At 43.2% G+C, this 21,944-nt stretch overlaps 1 protein-coding gene across 1 annotated transcript in view; it reads left to right on the top strand.

Annotated features, from left to right (window-relative positions):
- LOC141060642 (dynein axonemal heavy chain 3-like) overlaps positions 1-21,944 on the top strand; it is a 2,648,786-nt gene that overhangs the window by 2,355,143 nt on the left and 271,699 nt on the right. Inside the window, exon 69 of the mRNA XM_073556958.1 lies at positions 17,799-17,991. Coding sequence (XP_073413059.1) covers positions 17,799-17,991 — 193 coding nt within the window. The remainder of the gene's footprint in view (positions 1-17,798; positions 17,992-21,944) is intronic.

The raw sequence follows: 21,944 nt of genomic DNA on the forward strand, positions 1-21,944 counted from the left end.
ACATCTGTCCCACTGCCCTTCTTCATAACTATTCAACCTTCTTCCTCTAAAACCAGCTTCTTCACCATTACAGAAGATAAACTTTCCTTTCTACTCTCCAGATCACATCTCACCACCTAAGCATGTGACCCGATCCCGTCCCACCTCATCCCAAACAACCTCAGCATAGTCTTCATCCTAAATCTAACTAATCTCGTCAATTTATCACTTATAACTGGTGTCTTCCCCTCATTCTTTAAATCACACCCTTTCTCAAAAAGCCCTCTCTTGACCCATCCTTTATGTCTGGCTATTGTCCCATATCACTTATCCCCGATGCCTCAAAATTACTGAACATCTTGTCCATATTGAATAGTGTTGAGCGATACCTTCCGATATCGGGAAATATAGGATCAGATTGGATCGGACCGATACCCCAAAAATATCGGATATCGCCGATTCCAATACCGGAAACCAATGCAAGTCAATGGGACACAAATATCGGAATCAAAATAAACCCTTACTTTTCTTGTAGGCTAATTCTACATGAAGGAAAACAACGAAGAATAATGTAGAATGCTTTGGGGGAGGTGGAGGAGACATTAAAGGTATAGAGGTTTAGCCCAATCAAATGGAATAGCAGGAATTAATTTTTTTTAAGACGTTCGGAGTTACAAAGATATTGATTATGTTAAGCTTTTTTATATTTTGTCAGATATTTATGTTTCACTACTTCCATGATCTTCACCTTCTTTTTTACTTCTCCCATACTTTCTCCTTCATCATCCTCTTCAGGGTCATCTTCTTGGTCTTCTTCGGGGTGGTCTTCAGGGTCGTCGTCTCCAGGGTCGTCGTTTCGGGGTCGTCGTCTTCTTTGGGGTGGTCTTCAGGGTCGTCGTCTCCAGGGTCGTCGTTTTCGGGGTCGTCGTCTTCTTCGGGGTGGTCTTCAGGGTCGTTGTCTTTAGGGTCGTCGTCAGGGAGATCCAGAGTGATTACCAAAAACCATTTCAAAAAGCTTGAACTTGGAAATGTAGCAGAAGGTACAAGAAGGCTGAGGAACTGCTGAGAATTAGCTGACGGTACTGGAACCTGGATGGGTAGCCGAAGGTACAAGAGCCAATGGAACTACCGAGGACCAGCTGATGGTACTGGAACCCGGTTACTAAGCAGGAGGTACCTGTGCCAGAAAGCACTAGCAAGGACCAGCAGACATTGGTGGAACTCGGATACCGAGAAGGAGGCACCTAAGCCAAAGGCTCTGCCTGGAACCAGCTGATGTTACTGGAACCCAGGGGGACATATTCAAGACTGACTTCCAAAGAACCAGCTAATGGTACTGGAACTCAGAGAGGCAGCAGAAGGTACACATGAAAAAAAAAAGTTGCAAGGCCGCGAGCCGGCCAGAGTTACCAAAACCCACAGTCCTACAGGGGGAGCTTGCCCTATTGGCACTACGGAACCAGCCTTCATTGCCAGATCCCGCAGCCCACAAAGGAAGCACCTAAACTGCAGGCACCATAGAGTCGGCTAACCCGACCGCAACACGACAGTATAACGTATTGGAGGCAAAGTAACGTTGACGCTACTCGGAAACAGCTGGCGTGCTGGTACCAGGCTGGGCAGGAGGGAGTACCCATGCCAAAGACACTTCTGAGCAGCAACTGGCGGTGTTGGAGCCCAGGGATTACAGTAGAAACAGAGTGTAGCCAGAGCCCTAATTGGAGCAAGTTTAATATCTGTAGTAGTGTGAATGTGGACAGAGCAGGAGAAATTGCCAGACACACAGCAGGGGATCAGCTGACATTACTGAACCCCAATAACACTGGAGCATGTGTTGATTGTGCAGACGGCACTTATGAGCAGCAACTGGTGGTGTTGGAGCGCAGGGATTACAGTTCAGGTGGTAGAAACATGAACACAACAGGAGACCTGGATACTGTTGCCAATCAATTATTTAATCTGGAAGAGGACTGGCAAATTCCTGCGAGATCCAGGCCTTGTTCATTTTCAGAAAAGTAAGCTGGTCGACGTTATCGGAGGATAGTCGCGTGCGACGGTCTGTTAGTACACCACCTGTGGCACTAAAGACGCGTTCCGATAATACACTAGCAGCAGGGCAAGCCAGCACCTCCAATGCATACTGACTAAGCTCTGGCCATGTATCCAGCTTAGAGACCCAAAACTTGAAGGGGGAAGAGCCGTGTGAGAGAACACTGAGAGGGCAAGACGTAGTCTGTCACTATCTGACGGAAACGTTGCCTACTGCTGACTGGAGCTGTCTGTGATGGTGTAGACATTTGTGGCGGGGATACAAAACTTTGCCACATTTGGGCCATACTGGTCTTGCCTTGTGCTGAGGCGCTGCTTCTGCTCCCTCTTTGTGCAGAGCTTCCTCCACTGCCTCGACGCACTGAGCTGCTTTGTAAAGCACTAGCAGCACTGCTCTCGGGTGGAATAGAGAACATGAAGGAATGCACCAGTGTGTCTTGGTACTCCCGCATTTTACGCTCCAGGTTCAACGGTGTTATGAGGCTTTGTAAGTTGTCCTGGTAGCGAGGATGTAGGAGGGTTTACACCCAATAATCAGCCGTGTTGAGAATGTGGGCAATGAGGCGGCCATTTCTCAGGCACTGCAGCATGAAATCAACCATGTGCTGCAGACTGCCAACTGGCCAAGAAACGCTGTCCCCTGCTTGAGGTGTCATCTCTGCCAGCTCTGCATCACCCCACCCTTGCTCTACATACTGACTACTAGAGCATTGTGTACCTCCCTCCTCTGTACAGATGTCTTCCTCCTCCATTGACTCCTCCTCATCCTCCTCAAAAAGTGTCCCCTGCCTAGGGCTTTGTGAGGAACCATGTTGCGCAGACTGTCCAGAAGCAAATGGCATTTGTGACTCCTCATCCTCCACCTCTTCCACAACCTCCTCCCTTAGTGCTTGCAGTATTTTTCCAAGCAGGCAGATAAGGGGGATAGTCATGCTGACTAGTACATCATCTGCGCTCGCCATCCGCGTGGAATCATCGAAGGCACGCAAAACGTGGCAGATGTCCTTCATAGAGGCCCACTCGGTGGTGGTGAAGTGTGAACGGCGCGCAGTGCGACTTGTTTGCGCCTGATGCAGCTGGTACTCTATTACTGCTGCCTGCTGCTCACACAACCTCTCCAACATATGTAACGTTGAATTCCACATGGTGGGTAGGTCACATATGATGCGATGTTCCGGAAGGCGGAATCGGCGCTGCAGAGCTGCAATGCGCGATCTTGCCATGCTGGAATGCCGAGAGTGAGCACACTATGCGGACCTTGTGCAGCAGTGCATCAAGATCCGGATAGTTCCTCAAAAAACTCTGCACGACCAAGTTGAGCACATGTGCCAGACATGGGATGTGAGTGAGGTTGCCTAGGCCCAGAGCTGCCACCAGATTTCGGCCATTTTCACACACTACCATGCCTGGCTGGAGATTCGCTGGCACAAACCACACGTCGCTCTCCTGCTTGATGGCATTCCAGAGCTCCTGCGCTGTGTGGCTTCGATACAGGAGATCCCTTTAAGAGAGCCTGGGGTCAGTACCAGAGCATTTGAAGGCAATTGCCCTGACTTCCATACCGAGGATCCCTTTAAGAGAGGCATTGGGTCAGAACCAAAGCACTGGATGGATTTGCCCTGCCTTCCATACTGGAGATCCCTTTAAGAAAGGCCTGGGGTCAGTACCAAAATGCTGAGTGGATTTGCCCTAACTTGCACACCAATGATCTACGGGAGGGGGGATTCATTTCTGTCATGTGCTCTGTGCTCCTTTCTTGGGGGCAGACAATGGCTGGGAGCTTATGTTCCTGGGGATGCTAGATTTCTCCCACCATGTCAGTGTCTGCTGAGGTGTTGTCAAGTGGGAAAACTTGCTCATAGCAACCAATCACAGCTCAGCTACTTTTAACCAGCTCTGGTGAAATGAGAGATGCATAGTGATTGGTTGCAAGGAAAACTGTTGTTCATAGCAACCAATCACAGCTCAGTGTTATGATTGAGTCACCGAGGAGGAAAAAACAAAACACAAGCTCAGCCCAGAAAATCGGAGAGGTTGGAAACTAGCGGATTGCAGACCCCTAATCCTATCACACAACTAGCAGTAGCCGTGGAGTGTTCCTACGGTGATCCTAGACACCTCATCACAGCCGGAGATCTAAATAAGCCTAAAGAGAGAAAAGGGAAAAACTGACTGCCCCAGAGCAGACCCCAAAGCAATAGGCAGCCCCCAACATATAATGACGGTGAAGCAAGATGAAAACACTAACACAGATAGAAAGATAGGTTGAGCAAATGATGGGGCCCAAGCTAACTAAAAAGGACCGGACAGAAAAGCTGCTGTCTGCAATCCGAGAAAACCCTGCTAAAAATATTGCCAACACAACTGATAAGCAAAAAGGACCCTGAAGTCACTAGACTTCAAACCCTATATCGGCACTCAGAATATTCTGAAAGCAGAGCAAAAGAGAACACTGATCAAGGAATAAGAATCCAGCACATCCCTAGCCGGGGATGGCTGAACTCAAAAAACAAGGTAAACAAAACCAAAACTAATAAGTTCAATAGCAGAGCAAAAACTTATCTTTGGGAAGCAGGAATCAGACTGGTCTCCAAGAATCCAGCAGAGAAATCAGCCACTCAGAAGGGCGTCGGCTGCCTTATATCCAGTCTAAGTTCCTGTTACCCAGTCACAATCCACCTGATCAGGTGTTTGGTTTCTTTCATCCAAATCAGTCTCACTACCTTCCTTCACCAGAAGAGGGAGATCCTCGGACACAAAAGGTGAATGAACAGATGAGCTCACAACAGTACCTCCTCTTTGAGGAGGGGTCACCGAACCCTCATCCAAGCCACCAGGCTGATCAGGATGAGCCAGATGAAAAGCACGCACCAATCTTTCAGCATGAATATCAGAGGCAGAGACCCAGGAATTATCTTCCTGACCATAACCCTTCCACTTAACCAAATACTGGAGCCTCCGTCTAGCCAGACGGGAATCCAGTATTTTCTCTACCTCATATTCCATGTTACCTTCAACCAACACAGGGTCAGGAGGTGCCGCCATAGGAACCACTGGTACAACAAACCTCTTCAACAAGGACTTATGAAACACATTATGAATCTTAAATGTGACAGGAAGAGCCAGCTGAAAAGAGACCAAATTAATAATCTCCAAAATCTTGTAAGGTCCAATAAATCTAGGTTTAAACTTTGGAGAAGCCACCTTCATAGAGATATTCTTTGATGACAACCAGACCATATCACCCACCTTAAACCGGGGACCAATGGTCCTATGCCGGCCGGTTAGAAAACCGCTGGGCCTTTTACTGGGAAAGACAACTTATCCACCACTTGGTCCCAAATCTGCTGCATTCTTTCCACCACAGTGTCAACCCCTGGACGGGCAGAAGACTCCACTTGCCCTGAAGAAAATCGAGGATGAAACCCAAAGTTACAGAAAAAGGGTGACATCAAAGTGGCAGAACTAGCTCTATTATTTCAAGCAAATTTGGCCAAGGGTAAAAATGAGACCTAGTCATCCTGATCAGCAGATATAAAACATCTCAAATAAGCCTCCAAAGTCTGGTTTGTTCTCTCCGTCTGCCCATTGGTCTGAGGGTGAAATGCAGAGGAGGACAACTGAATTCCCAACTTGGAACAAAAGGTCCTCCAGAATCTAGAGACAAACTGAACTCCTCTGTCCGATACAATGTTCTCAGGAATCCCGTGCAAGCGAACCATCTATTGCAAAAACAAGGGCACCAACTCTGAGGAAGATGGCAACTTAGGGAGTGGTACAAGATGGACCATCTTAGAGAATCTATCACAAATCACCCAGATAACAGTCATCCTCTGAGAGACAGGCAGATCAGAAATAAAATCCATTGAAATATGGGTCCATGGCCTCCTGGGCACCGGCAAGGGCATCAACAACCCACTAGAACGAGAGCAAGGCTTAGATCGGGAGCAAGTCCCACAGGACTGCACAAAAATTCTGACATCATGAGACAAGGCAGGCCACCAAAAAGACCGACTCAACAAATCTCTAGTACCAAAAATACCTGCATGACCAGCCAACGCGGAGCAATGAACCTCAGACATCACTTTCCTCCTCCACTGGTCAGGAACATACAACCTACCACTGGGACAACGCTCAGGCTTATCCTCCTGAAACTTCTCCAGAGCACGTCTCAAATCGGGCGAGATGGCAGAAAGATCCACCCCCTCACCTAAGATGGTAGCAGGCTTGGTCACAATAGGAGAATCAGCCAAAAAACTCCTAGAGAGGGCATCAGCCTTAACGTTCTTAGTGCCCGGAAGAAAGGAGACCACAAAATCAAAACGCGTGAAAAACAAGGCCCACCTGGCCTGTCTCAGATTCAAGCATTTAGCCAACTCAAGGTAGATCAAATTCTTGTGGTCAGTGAGGACCACAACTTGATGTCTAGCTCCCTCCAACCAATGTCTCCACTCCTCAAATGCCCACTTCATGGCCAACAGTTCTCGATTCCCCACATCATAGTTGCGTTCCGAAGGAGAGAACTTTTGGGAAAAGAAGGCACAGGGGTTCATTTTAGATGTTACAGGATCCTTTTGGGACAAAATGGCTCCTGCACCAGTCTCTGAAGCATCCACCTCCACCTGAAATGTAAGCGAGACATCGGGTTGTCACAAAACCGGAGAAGAAGTGAACCTCCGCTTCAGCTCCTGAAAAGAAGAAACAGCCTCTGGAGACCAATTCAGCGCCCTTCTTAGTCAAATCAGTCAATGGTTTGGCAATAGCAGAAAAATTGGCTATAAACTCACGATAAAAATTAGCAAACCCCAAAAACTTCTGGAGAGCCTTCAAAGAAGTGGGCTGCACCCAGTCATAAATGGCCTGTACCTTGGCCGGGTCCATTTCAATAGTTGACGGAGACAAAATAAATCCCAAAAATGAAATCCTCTGTACACCAAAAAGACATTTCGATCCCTTAACATACAGGGAGTTTTCCCTCAAAATCCGGAACACAGTCCGAACATGTTCCACATGGGAGTCCCAATCCCTGGAAAAGATCAAAATATCATCCAAATAGATGATCAGAAACTTATCCACAAAGTCCCGGAAAATATCATTCATGAAGCACTGGAAGACAGAAGGGGCGTTAGTGAGCCCAAAAGGCATCACCAGGTACTCAAAATGTCCCTCCAGAGTATTAAACGCTGTCTTCCATTCATCCCCATGCTTAATGCGAATAAGACTATACGCCCCCCTGAGGTTAAGCTTGGTAAACCAGCAAGCACCTTCAATTCTAGAAAATAGGTCAGAAATCAGGGGTAACGGATACTGATATTTAACAGTAATTTTGTTAAGGGAGCGATAGTCAATACAGGGCCTTAATGAACCATTCTTCTTGGCCACAAAAAAAAACCAGCACCCAGGGGTGAAGAGGATTTTCTAATATGATCCTTCTCCAACGACTCAATATAAGAACGCATAGCCTCATGTTCGGGTACAGATAAATTAAAAAGTCGACCCTTGGGAAATTTACACCCCGGACTCAGCTCAATTGCACAGTCATAACTCCTATGAGGAGGCAAAGACGCAGACTTACTCTCACTAAACACATCATAAAAATCAGCCAAATAGTCAGGAACCTCGTGCGACTGGGGAGAGGTGGAGAAAACAGGAGTGTCACTAGGAGCACACTGACAACCCCAACTCACCACAGACATAGATTTCCAATCCAAAACTGGATTATGGATTTGCAACCAGGGGAACCCCAGAACGATGGTATCATGCAAATTATGCAACACCAAAAATCTGCAATTTTCTTGATGGTCTGGGGCGACCCGCATTACCACCTGGGTCCAAAACTGAGGTTTATTCTTCGCCAATGGAGTAGCATCAATACCCCTCAAAGGAATAGGCGTCCGCAGGGGTGTCATAGGGAAACCACAACGTTTAGCAAAATCCAAATCCATTAGGTTCAAGGCCACTCCTGAATCCACAAAGGCTTTAGCGGAAAATGTGGACAGGGAGCAGATCAGAGTAATTGCCAGAAGAAACTTAGGTTGTACACCACCTACAGCAAATGTGTGTGCAAAACGTTTCTCTCGTTTAGGGCAGACAGAAATAATATGAGAGGCATCTCCACAGAAAAAACACAGCTTATTACGTCTTCTAAACTCCTGACATTGCGCCCTAGACAAAACTCTATCACATTGCATAGGTTCAGACATTTGTTCAACAGCTGGCAGCATTTCCCGTGTAATTTTACGTTCATGTAAACGCCGATCAACCTGAATGGCTAATGACATAGAAACGTCAAGACCAGAGGGAACAGGAAATCCCACCATAGTATCTTTTACGGTTTCTGACAAACCCTTCCGAAAGAGAGCTGCCAAGGCACCATCATTCCAAGTGGTGAGGACCTCCCACTTTCAGAATTTTTGACAGTACAGTTCTGCAGAATCTTGACCCTGGCTCAATGCCAACAGGGTCTTTTCAGCTTGATCAATCGCATTAGGTTCATCATACAACAACCCCAAGGTCTGAAAAAATGCATAAACATTTGTTAGAATAGGATCATCTGGCACTAAAGAAAATGTCCAATCTTGGGGATCGCCGCGCAGCAAGGAGATGACAATTTTAACCTGCTGCGCAGAGTTCCCCAATGAGTTAGGCTTCAAGGCAAGAAATAATTTACAATTATTCTTAAAATTCAAAAATTTAGACCGATCCCCAAAAAACACATCAGGAGTGGGGATTTTTGGTTCAGCAGTGTGTGAATGAGCAAGATAGGCGGTAATTCCTCGCACTTCAGCAGCAAGCTGCTCCACACGATCAGACAATTGGTTAAACTCCATCAGAAAAAAATATATTCCTCCTACGCCCTCAGAGAGAAAGAGGAAAAAATATACACAAACACAAAAAAAATTCTGACACTTTTTTTTCTTCTTTTTTTAACAATTCCTTCCTGCTTTTGAGTACCCTAGAATCTGCGGGATGGCTGGTGATTCTGTTATGATTGAGTCACCGAGGAGGAAAAAGCAAAGCACAAGCTCAGCCCAGAAAATCAGAGAGGTTGGAAACTAGCGGATTGCAGACCCCTAATCCTATCACACAACTAGCAGTAGCCATGGAGTGTTCCTACGGTGATCCTAGACACCTCATCACAGCCGGAGATCTAAATAAGCCTAAAGAGAGAAAAGGGAAAAACTGACTGCCCCAGAGCAGACCCCAAAGCAATAGGCAGCCCCCAACATATAATGATGGTGAAGCAAGATGAAAACACTAACACAGATAGAAAGATAGGTTGAGCAAACGATGGGGCCCAAGCTAACTAAAAAGGACAGGACAGAAAAGCTGCTGTCTGCAATCCGAGAAAACCCTGCTAAAAATATTACCAACACAACTGATAAGCAAAAAGGACCCTGAAGTCACTAGACTTCAAACCCTATATCAGCACTCAGAATATTCTGAAAGCAGAGCAAAAGAGAACACTGATCAAGGAATAAGAATCCAGCACATCCCTAGCCGGGAATGGCTGAACTCAAAAAACAAGGTAAACAAAACCAAAACTAATAAGTTCAATAGCAGAGCAAAAACTTATCTTTGGGAAGCAGGAATCAGACTGGTCTCCAAGAATCCAGCAGAGAAATCACCAGCCACTCAGAAGGGCATCGGCTGCCTTATATCCAGTCTGAAGTTCCTGTTACCCAGTCACAATCCACCTGATCAGGTGTTTGGTTTCTTTCATCCAAATCAGCCTCACTACCTTCCTTCACCAGAAGAGCGAGATCCTCGGACACAAAAGGTGAATGAACAGATGAGCTCACAACAGCTCAGCTTCTTTTGAACAGCTCTGGTGAAATGAAAGATGCTTTGTGATTGGTTGGTGGTACACACATACATACATTCATTTTTATATATAGAGATACCTATCTTCATATGTAAAGCACCATGGAATAAATGGTGTTTCTATTTATATAATTGGTTTGTAATGTTTTCATTTCCTGTTCTGTCCAGATGTCACCGTATCCAAGAATTCCAAGTGGAGGAAGTTCACCGACCACCATATTGGGACACCCAAGTGATCGTTGCCTCTATATGGAAACTGCTGCTGGTACCAACCTATTGCTCGGTACCACCAGCGGAACACTGTCGCACCACACACACACTCTATACACACCACACACTCACACACACTTACTCATACACACTCACACTCTTGTACACTTGTACACTCATACTCATACACTCACACACACACACACTCACACACTCACAATCACACTCACTCACACACTCACGCAGCCTCTTGCACAGTACCAACAAAAGAACACCGTCGCACTGCGTTTATACAAATTCCACGCAGGTGCAGTGAATCATTCGGCTGATCACGGCAGCAGATGCGCGACGTGTCTACAGGCAGAGGAAGCCAGTCACATTAAGGGTATGTGCACACACTGCGGAATGCTCTGCGGATTTGGCCCTGCGGTTTTTCATCTCCACAATGGAGGAGATGGTAAACCACAGCGGAATCTGCAGAAAGAATTGACATGTCAATTCTTTCTGCGGTTTTGAAACCGCAGCAAATCCGCGTGGAAAATTCTGCACCGTCTGCACAGCGGTTTTTTTTTCCCATAGGGTATAAAGGTACTGTACAATGCAGCATTAACTGCTGCGGATCCGCAGCGGCCAGATCAGCTGCGGATCCGCAGCAGAATCTGCAGCGTATGCACATACCCTTAAGGGGTTTTCCCATGAACAAAAGTTCATTTTTAAAATTGTCTGTGTCTGACCGTGTACGGAGCATACCACAGCTCCTGGGCAGGGGAGGAAGCAAAAGACAATACTGACATTACAGCAGAGGATCACAGAGGATTCATTTTGTGAGGTAAAATATTTCACTGACTTTTTTAATCAATATTTTACCTCACAAAATGTATCCTCTGTGATCTCCTGCTGTAATATCAGTATTGTCTTTTGCTTTCTCCTCTGCCCAGGAGCTGTGATATGTTCTATACGTAGTGAGACACAGGGGTGAGAGAGACAGCTCAAATGGGACAGCACATGAGGGAAGAACACAGCACAGGAAGGAGAGAGACAGCAGACAAGGGGGATAGCACATGGGGTAGACAGGTCAAAGAAAAGAGCACAGACGGGAGAAGTCAGCACATGGTGAAAGAGAGAGTGGATAGGTGGGTGAGCACATGGGGGGAGAGATTCTCAACGCTGCAAAGCCTTCCCCATCATGACATTACCGGGCCTCCATCTAGTAAATAATAATCTCTACCTTGGTTTCTATATCCAGTGACGCAGCAGCTGGAGTTACATATTGAGCTGTCTAAAGAGTTGTGCTTTCTCACAACCCAACCAGGTGAGCACTGCTGCCTCACCTAAATACGCTGTTGTCGGGATAAAGCCTTATTTGCAATTTTTTGTACTTCTAGCTTATTTTCAAAGCCTCTTTTAAAGATCTTTCCTTATGATTGCATGTTGCAAATGGTGCAGCAAATTGGGATCCAGTAGTTTAGGAAGAAAGGAGCCATTCTAATATACAAAACTGAGCTGTAATTTACTGGTGGAACTGATGAAACACATAAGCTAGGCAGCAGGTACAATGCTCGGCTTTTGCATTTTCCGAATTACACAAATAAAAACATTTTGCAGTTACAGGAGGCTGCACATATCTTGTGAGAAAGCATATCAGGTTTACATCACACTTGAACAGGCCCTCCATTTTCACCCTGCATAACTTGTTCAGCTCAGTTCCTTGCAGTGCACGTGCCCCAGCCCTGCAAGCACAATACCTCTTAAATAAAAATACTTCCAGGTCTACAATTCCCATATTGTCACATCTTCAGGGGTATTTCTTCTTCGGCCACACTCTTACATACTAAGAACGTACAAAGTTCAGATGTCTCCACTTGGAGAACAGCAGAGACACAGTATCACTGAGCCCACTATCTGCTAATGCAGCTTTTCATAAATGTACATTATTGTTTCCACAAATTAATATGTCTAATGTGGAAATATATTATTACATTTTTAGCACACAAAGCAGTCTCCTCTAACTAGGAACTTGGGAGCCAGAGCAATGTCGTTCTTAGTTTTCTTCCATGTTCCTCAGCTAGAGCAGCTCCATATATCGTGCACTAGTGACACTTAAAATGATATAAGAATTTTGACATACAGTCATATGTTAAAGTTTGGCTACCCCTATTAATGTTAACCTTTTTTCTTTATAACAATTTTGGTTTTTGCAACAGCTATTTCAGTTTCATATATCTAATAACTGATGGACTCAGTTATATTTCTGGATTCAAATGAGGTTTATTGTACTAACAGAAAATGTGCAATCTGCATTTTAACAAAATTTGACCGGTGCAAAAGTATGGGCACCTCAACATAAAAGTGACATTAATATTTTGTAGATCCTCCTTTTGCAAAAATAACAGCCTCTAGTCGCTTCCTGTAGCTATTAATGAGTTCCTGGATCCTGGATGAAGGTATTTGTGACCATTCCTGTTTACAAAACAATTCCAGTTCAGTTAAGTTTGATCGTCGCCGAGCATGAACAGCCCGCTTCAAATCATCCCACAGATGTTCAATGATATTTAGGTCTGGGGACTGGGATGGCCATTCCAGAACATTGTAATTGTTCCTCTGCATGAATGCCTGAGTAGATTTGGAGCGGTGTTTTGGATCATTGTCTTGCTGAAATATCCATCCCCTGCGTAACTTCAACTTCGTCACTGATTCTTGCACATTATTGTCAAGAATCTGCTGATACTGAGTTGAATCCATGTGACCCTCAACTTTAACAAGATTCCCGGTGCCGGCATTGGCCACACAGCCCCAAAGCATGATGGAACCTCCACCAAATTTTACTGTGGGTAGCAAGTGGTTTTCTTGGAATGCTGTGTTTTTTAGCCTCCATGCATAACGCCTTTTTGTATGACCAAATAACTTAATCTTTGTTTCATCAGTCCACAGGACCTTCTTCCAAAGTGTAACTGGCTTGTCCAAATGTGCTTTTGCATACCTCCGGCGACTCTGTTTGTGGCGTGCTTGCAGAAACAGCTTCTTTCGCATCACTCTCCCATACAGCTTCTCCTTGTGCAAAGTGCGCTGTATTGTTGACCGATGCACAGTGACACCATCTGCAGCAAGATGATGCTGCAGGTCTTTGGAGGTGGTCTGTGGATTGTCCTTGACTGTTCTCACCATTCTTCTTCTCTGCCTTTCTGATATTTTTCTTGGCCTGCCACTTCTGGGCTTAACAAGAACTGTACCTGGGTTCTTCCATTTCCTTACTATGTTCCTCACAGTGGAAACTGACAGGTTAAATCTCTGAGACAACTTCTTGTATCCTTCCCCTGAAACGCTATGTTGAATAATCTTTGTTTTCAGATTATTTGAGAGTTGTTTTGAGGAGCCCATGATGCCACTCTTCATAGGAGAATCAAATAGGAGAACTACTTGCAAGTGGCCACCTTAAATACCTTTTCTCATGATTTGATACACCTGGCTATGAAGTTCAAAGCTCAATGAGGTTACAAAACCAATTTAGTGCTTCAGGAAGTCAGTAAAAAGTAGTTAGGAGTGTTCAAATCAAGAAAATGATAAAGGTGCCCATACTTTTGCACTGGTCAAATTTTGTTTAAATGCAGATTGCACATTTTCTGTTAGTACAATAAACCTCATTTGAATCCAGAAATATAACTGAGTCCATCAGTTATTAGATATATGAAACTGAAATAGCTGTTGCAAAAACCAAAATTGTTATAAAGAAAAAAGGTTAACATTAATAGGGGTGCCCAAACTTTAACATATGACTGTAACATAGTCAAAATAATGTTGCTCCTAGAATGATTTCATGCTTAGATTTTTTTTCCTAAAAATGCTGTGTTTTAAGCAGGACTTTTACAGTGAAATTCACGGGAATCTAAAAGTATTATGTTTCCTTCCTGTGGGATCTTCTTCTGGCTTTCATTGAAAAGCGACATAAAAGCTACAATGGTGTTTTTCCCAAAGTACTGCACGGTAAAGCTCCCTAATCTAGATAAAAAGGTAGAATGAAATATTCAGTTTTGCTCACTATGAAAAGCATAAAAGTATATTAACTGTAAGCACCAGCTCCTCCTTGTGACTGCTCCTGACTTCACCTTAGCCATTTACAGTCTTGAGGAAAGAATAGAAAAAGAATTGATGACCTGAAAATCTGCATCTCACTGTCTCCTACTATGTCTACTAGTGACAGCACTGACAGCAGCCTTGCATCTCCCTTTTCTGAAAATTATACCTCTGAGAGCTACCCCTAGAGTAAAATACAAATCAGTGGATTTATCATCTGTTTAATACAATTTTTTTCTGTTATTACTGAATGTCACTAAGCGCAATGCATCTGGAAAGTGGCTCATACCTTACAAATATTTGGTACCTCTACTTTTTACTTTACTATGCAAATATTCTCCTTACAAGTCAGTACATTTAAATAAGCAATCCACCAAATAGATTTTCCATTCCAACCTGACTATCACACTCTGCACTACTCAGATACAATGTTGTACATGATGTATTTACAGCCATGCAAATCAGACTTCTCTTTGCTTCAGCCCCAATCTTGATTACCAGATTTTACCCTGCAATTTTTTCCTCTATATTTTACTATCATTCCCATGATGCAGCAGCACAGTATCACTTGGACATCTAGAGCTAGTATAATCTCAGACTGGTGTGGTAACACTCTGATTATCCTTTCCTCTATTTTTTCTTTAAAAAAATAACATATTGTACAATTTGAAGGCTGAACTTCCACATTGTAAATGTTTTCTAAGATGCTAGAGAGATAAAAGCGCAAATAGCGTCTTATCCGGTGGTGAAGACAAGATATAAAATCAGATTGCACTCACTTTCTTTTCAAAGTTTTTGGGTGTGTAATAGCTCATCAGAGCTGACAGCTGCAGCAGGACCACTGGTCAGGCAAATGACCAAGCAATAGTATTCAAACTGGACAGATTCGTGGTGAAAAACCCACATAGCTACTCCTGAAGAAGTCCTTGAGACTTTGAAACTGGTAGAGAAAGAAAATAAACCACCACTTTCATATGTACTGTTGGATCGTGATTTGTACAGCAGCACAGGTTTTTTTTTACCACAAATCTGTCCAGATTGAATAACATTACTAATGTTTAATATTAACCATGATAGGAGTTCTTTCATGAGGACTTTCCCATCATCCCCAATGGAGAACTGTGACATAGTCCTTGAAATTTTATCTTATAGTTATTTCTAGTGACTGAGATGATAACCACCATCAGAGAACAAACAGCTTTGTCAAAAATTAAGAGACCAATGCAAAATTATCAGTTTCTGATTTTTCTCTTTATTGGTATATTTTTGAGTAAAATGTAAATTGCTCATGTATTCTATAAACTACTGACAACTTGTCTTCGAATTTCCAAGCACTAAATTTTGTATTCATTTTCAGAAATTGAGAAATGGTCAAAATAACAATAAATGCAGTGCTTGCAGACCTCAAATAATGCTAAGAAAACAAGTTCATAATCATTTGAAAACAACAAAACTAATGTTTTAACTCAGGAAGAGTTCAGAAATCAATATTTTGTGGAATAACCATGATTTTTAATCACAGCTTTCATGCCTCTTGGCATGCTTCCCACCAGTCTTTTACACTGCTTTTGGGTGACCTTACGCCACTCCTGGTACAAAAATTTAAGCAGTTCTTCTTTGATGGCTTGTGGCTATCCATCTTCCTCTTGAGTACATTCCAGAGGTTTTCAATGGGGTTCAGGTCTGGAGATTGGGCTGGCCATGAATGGGATTTGATGTGGTGGTCCTTCATCCACACATTGATTGACCTAGCTGTGTGTCATGGCGCATTGTCCTGCTGGAAAAAACAGTCTTCAGAGTTGGGGAACATTGCCTGAGCAGAAGGAATCAACTGTTTTTCCATGATAACCTTGTATGCGGCTTGATTCATACGTCCTTCGCAAAGATTAACCTGCCCAATTCTAGCCTTGTTGAAGCATCTCCAGATCATCACCGATCCTCCACCAAATTTCACACTGAGTGCAAGACACTGTGGCTTTTACACCTCTCCAGGTCTCCGTCTAACCATAAGAAGACAAGGTGTTGGGCAAAGCTGAAAATTACACTCATCAGAAAAGATTACCTTACTCCAGTCCTCTATGGTCAAATCCTTATGGTCTTTGGCAAACTTCAGCCTGGCTCTCCTTTGCTTTTCATCATTGAAAGGCTTTTTTCTAGCTTTACATGACTTGAACCCTGCCTCTAGGAGCCTGTTATGAACTGTTCTTGCTGTGCACTTTACTCTAGCTGCCATTTGCCATTCCTTTTGTAGGTCAATTGATGTCATCCTGCAGTTGCTGAGTGACATTCGAATAAGATGACTGTCATCCCGGTCAGTGGAAAGTTGTTTTCGCCCTCTGCCGATCTGTATCATTGTTGTCCCCAATGTCTGCTGCTTGACTGTGTTGTAATGGACTGCCGTCTTAGAAATTTTAAGGATGGAGGCAACATGACGCTCACTGTATCCCTCTGCTAGTAAAGCCAGAATTGAGCCCTTTTCCCTCACTCAAGACTTTTCTTTTCAACTCCTTTGGCATGATTAAAAGTTATTTTTACATTCCTATTATGTTTGGGATATTACTAGCACTTGTTTTGCCATCCAGCTTGTCCTATTGCAAGAGGATTGTGAACACCACAGCAGGGTTTTTTTTATACTTTCCTTCATTAAATAAGATTTGGTTCAGGTGATCACCTAATCAGAAGCACATTAAGTAGAATGAGGTGTACACTGGCTGGAATTCAGCTGACACTGGAATGGAATGGCTGCAGACATGTAGAGAAGCTGATTTTTATAAAACTGTGCAGTGGTCATTTTGCCAGAGCTGTATAGCCAAGTAATTCCCAGAGAGGGTCGCCATGACAAGACAAGAAATATATCATCAATTTTCAAGTAGGGAGAAATCACTAAATAAGGTAATACTAACTGAATATATATATATATATATATATATACTGGTGACAGTGCGAATAAAAAAAAATGATGTAGTGCTACCTGAAATAGGCTATTTATTTTTGTGATACCCCCAAAAGAATCCATGTCATCATTACTGACCAATTGCGGTAATGGTGTCCAATCCTTTCATAGGCATAGCTTGCACTAAAGCTAAAAAGAATGTCTCATGTATCAAATCTTAGTTTAATACATTTAATAAAAATTATACAGTACATAAAGTGCATATTTTTATGTGGTAGACATTTATGCTTTATGAGATAGGGCATGTGAGCAAGATGTCCATTACTTTGCTTTTTGTGCTGAGTTAGATTTCATGTTTATGATATGGGTTACAAGTAATTCATGCTGATAAAATAAAAGATGAGCAATGAAAAGCATAAATGTAGTAATAACCCCAGCAAAATGAATATATGATCACTGGTTGGTTGCAAGTTTTAACTATATATTGGTTTTATATGCCTAAGAGTCTTTCGTGTAGGTAAAGAATTAGATCAGTCAAACATTGATGAATTCCTCCTAGAGTCTATTATAAAATAATTCACTTGAGGCAAAATTTGTAAGCAGTTGAGTTGGAATTTGACATGCTTAGGAATCTATGACAATTAAATTACCGTGAGGGCCTACTTGGGAATATGTCACGCAGCAAACAGACAGAAATAGCTTCCTAGACTGTGCTTGAAACCTTCATGCACTATTTCCATGAATCCTAATATAAATAACATTTCTTTTATAGAAAGCAGCTGAAAGAGATAGAAGATCAGATTTTGGAAGTATTATCTTTGACACAAGGAAACATCTTGGAGGACGAGAGAGCTATTGACATTCTTTCCTCAAGCAAGAAGTTATCCCAAGAGGTCCAGGAGAAACAAGAAATAACAGCTAAGACAGAGAAACAAATTGATGAAACCAGAGATGGCTACAGACCAGTATGTACATTTTACACCATTTCAGTGCCTGCTATTTTTTCCTTTAAAAAAAAAACCACTAACACACAAAAAACAACCCCTACCCTGTATAAATAAAAACAATAAATAGAAATTTTAGTATTATAATACTGTACAGTGCATTAGAACTCCTATGTCATGGATCAAAATTTAAGTGGCTGTAACTAGTGATTTTAGTACCATATAGGCATAAAAGAAAACTTTTTTTTAGACAACTCATTTTTTAAATAACCCTATTAAAGCGAATCTGTCAGCAGGTTCTTGCTTTATAATCTGAGAACACCATGAGCTACGGGCTGACACACTGATTTCAGCAATATGTCACTTATTAGGCTTTCTGCTGTAGTTTCAATACTATCAGTGTTTAATCATGCCTTCCAATCCATAGGGAGCATGAATCGGAGTCTGAGTGCACGATTGCAGTTAGTTATGCTTTTGCCCTAAAACACTTTGAGGTTCCAAAGAAAACTACCAACCAGTAGGAATAGATGAGACTAGTCCACCCCTGCCCCCCGGTTGGCTTCTCCAAGCATGCTTCTAGGTGATTAACATGTTTTTCACATTTGTGCACAGTGGGAGTGACCTGTCATTTATTTAGAAGAGGGATTTCAAACTCGTCTGCCTATATGGGCATATAAAAAATACTTTTTAATTTAACTGGCCACAATTTTTGCAAGATGAGATGACATTTTTAGTGATACCATTTTTTCTATACATATTGGCATTAATTGTATGGCTTATGGTATAGTTTTATAGCTTTGGTTGTTGCAGATGCGGCAATAACAAATGTGCACTATTTTGTTTACTTTAGTAGGCACATGAAACAGCATTTTTATTATTATTATTTTCTTTATATAGCGCCATTAATTCCATGGTGCTGTACATGAGAAGGGGGTTACATACAAAGTTATAGATATTGTTAACAGTAAACAGTTAACAGTATTTTTAGTGATTTATTTTTTACATTTTAACTTTTTTTCTTTTCTTTTGGTCCCCCCATTGGCCCAATGCAATACTATTGTCTAACAATTAGCACCAACTGGTAAATGTGGCCAACATCTTGTAGCTATGTCCCCATCCTGGTCCCCATTTTGCATTAATGCACTCCATCCTGTTCCCATAATGCAATAATGTCATCCATCCTGATCCTCATATTGCAACAATTTCTCTATCCTGTACTAATGTCCGCCATACTGATCTCCATATTGCATTAATGTCCCCCATCCTGGCTCCCGTATTGCAGTAATAACCCCCATCCTGGTCCCTATCCTGTAGTTATGTCCTCCATCCTGGTTCCCATATTGCAGCAATGTCATCATCTTGGTCGACATTCAGTAGTTAGGGCCCTATTCTGTAGTCATGTCCTCCATCCTTGCCCCCATATTGCAGTAATGTCCCTCAATTCTGATCACCATATTGCAGTAATGCCACCATCCTGGTCCTCATGTTGCAGTAATGTCCCCCTTAGTGGTCCCAATATTGCGTTTGTTCCTATCCTGTATTAATGTCACCCAGCCTAGTACCCATAATGCAGTCAGGTTCACCATCCTGACCCCATATAGCAGCCATGTCCCCCATCCTGACCCCCATACAGCATTCCTCATATCCCCAGCTTACAATCTATATAGCAATCATACTTCCCATCCTGCTCCCCATATAGCTGCCATGTCCATCATCTTGCTCTCCATATAGTAGCCATGTCCCCCAGCCTGGACCCCATATAGCAGACATGTCCCCAAGACTGGTCCCCACAGAGCATCCATGTCCCCCATCCTAGTCCTCAATCAGCAGCCATGTCCCTCACCCTGGTACACATATAGCAGCCCTGTCTCTAAACGTGCCCCCATATAGCAACTATGTCCCTATCCTGCTCTCCATATATGTCCTCTCATCCTGGTTCCCATAGAACAGTCATGTCCCCTATCCTGGTCTCCATATAGCATCCATGTCCCCAAGCCTGGTCCCCATATATCATCCATGTCCCCCATCCTGATCCCCCTCTAGCAGCCATATCATCCAGTCTGGTCCCTCTATATCAGCCATGGCCCCCATCCACGTCCCCATATAACAGCCATGTCCCTTATAATGCTTCCTACATAGCAGCCATGTCCCCCAACCTGCTTCCCATATATCAGCCAAGTTCCTCATTCTGGTCCCCATATAACAGCTATGTATCCCATCCTCCCCATACAGCAGCCATGTCCCTCATCCTGGTCCCCATATAACAGCCCTGTCCTCCATCCTGCTCCCCATATAGCAGTCTTGTCCCTCATTCTGGTCCCCATATAACAGCCATGTCCCTCATTCTGGTCCCCATATAACAGCCATGTCCCCCATCCTGGCCCCATATAGTAGCAATGTCCCCTATCCTGCTTCACACATAACAGCCATGTGTCCTATCCTGCTCCCCATATAGTAGCCATGTCCCCCATCATTGTCCCCATATAGCAGCTATGTCCCTTATTCTGGTCCCTTTATAACAGCTATGTCCCCCATCCTGGTCCCCACGTAACAACCATGTACCCCAATCTGGTCTCCATATAGCAGCTATGTCCCCCTTCCCGGTCTCCATATAGCAGCCATGTCACCCAGCCTGGTCCCCATATAGTAGCCATGATCCCTTTTTGCCGCTCTTCACATACACATAAAAAAATCCTTCTCAACTGTCCTCTGCTCCCTTGGCAAACAGCGTCCTCTTCTTCTCAGCTGGGACAGCACATGTCAATGATGTCATATGCTGCTGGCACGCCAACGTCAGCTGCTGGCCTCTGATGGGTCTGTGGCTTCTATTGAAATAGCAGCTGCACAGCGATACACTTCAAATGAATGTGCATCCGAAGACGCTCATTCAATTGACGAGAAGCGCGGCGTGGACCAGGCCACATCAATACGGGAGCTCACATGGCACAGGCAGCAAGAAGCAGGCTGAGGGGCCATATGTGGGCTGCGTTTTTGAAACCCCCATCTAGAGCTATGCAAGGAGAAACGACCTGTATTGAGGCCAAACTAGTCTCATCCATTTTTCTGAAGCATCTGAGCAAAATTCATACTTACTTGCAATCATGTAGCTAGGCTCTGATTCATACTGCCCATAGTTTGGGCAGCATAAATCGACTGTCTGGTTCCCATTAAGTACACAATTTTGGGTCATACCAGATGCAAATCAATATGACAACTTGAGTAAGGTCTAAGGACTAACATTTCTCCTTTTGGAGAGTGACATGCCAGCTTTGGCATGCCAAGGTAAGGAGGCTTATTCAACCTGAGTACACACTGTTCGAATGCCTTATGTGTGTTGTCTTTTTTTTCTAACAGTGGATTGCTGGCTGTGCATTTTTAGCATTTGTATTTATTGTGGTCTAGTCTCCTTTTCCTATTTACTATCCTGGAGACTCAAACTGTTCTATACATTTATTCATATTCTACTATCTATTTCCGTGTTTCAATACTAAACCATTGAGATCTGCATTGCGGGATTGCTCCAGTGTACACACTTTCATTTCACGCTCAACAGGGGTCTCTTCATTATTAATTTCTATTGTTAAGCTGCTATTTTTACTTGTATTATAGGCATGTGCTGTGATAATTTTTGAGCAGTTTACTATCTAAAGCATTATCCTCCATTTACAAATAGATCTGAATCAAGTTTTTTTTTTTTCTTATATTTTCTTACTCGAAAAGCAATTTTCTAAAATCCTTGCTCCTCACCATTAGAGCAGTCAGATTTAGAATGTCATATTTCAAAAATTAAGAAATTTCTGACTTATCACTTATATCCTGCTGTCCTCTGAATTGTATTTTGGAAAGGAAACCTAGATCTACACAAATAAACATATTTCAAAGCTGATGGTTTATAAGACCTGCGCACGAGACACAGTGCTCTGGATTGGCCTCGCAAAAATCTAATTTTCAAAACTATGCTGATTATATTTGTG

The sequence above is a fragment of the Dendrobates tinctorius genome, unplaced genomic scaffold (assembly GCF_039654945.1).
Source record: "Dendrobates tinctorius isolate UK_male_01 unplaced genomic scaffold, ASM3965494v1 ptg000241l, whole genome shotgun sequence".
Lineage (NCBI taxonomy): Eukaryota > Metazoa > Chordata > Amphibia > Anura > Dendrobatidae > Dendrobates > Dendrobates tinctorius.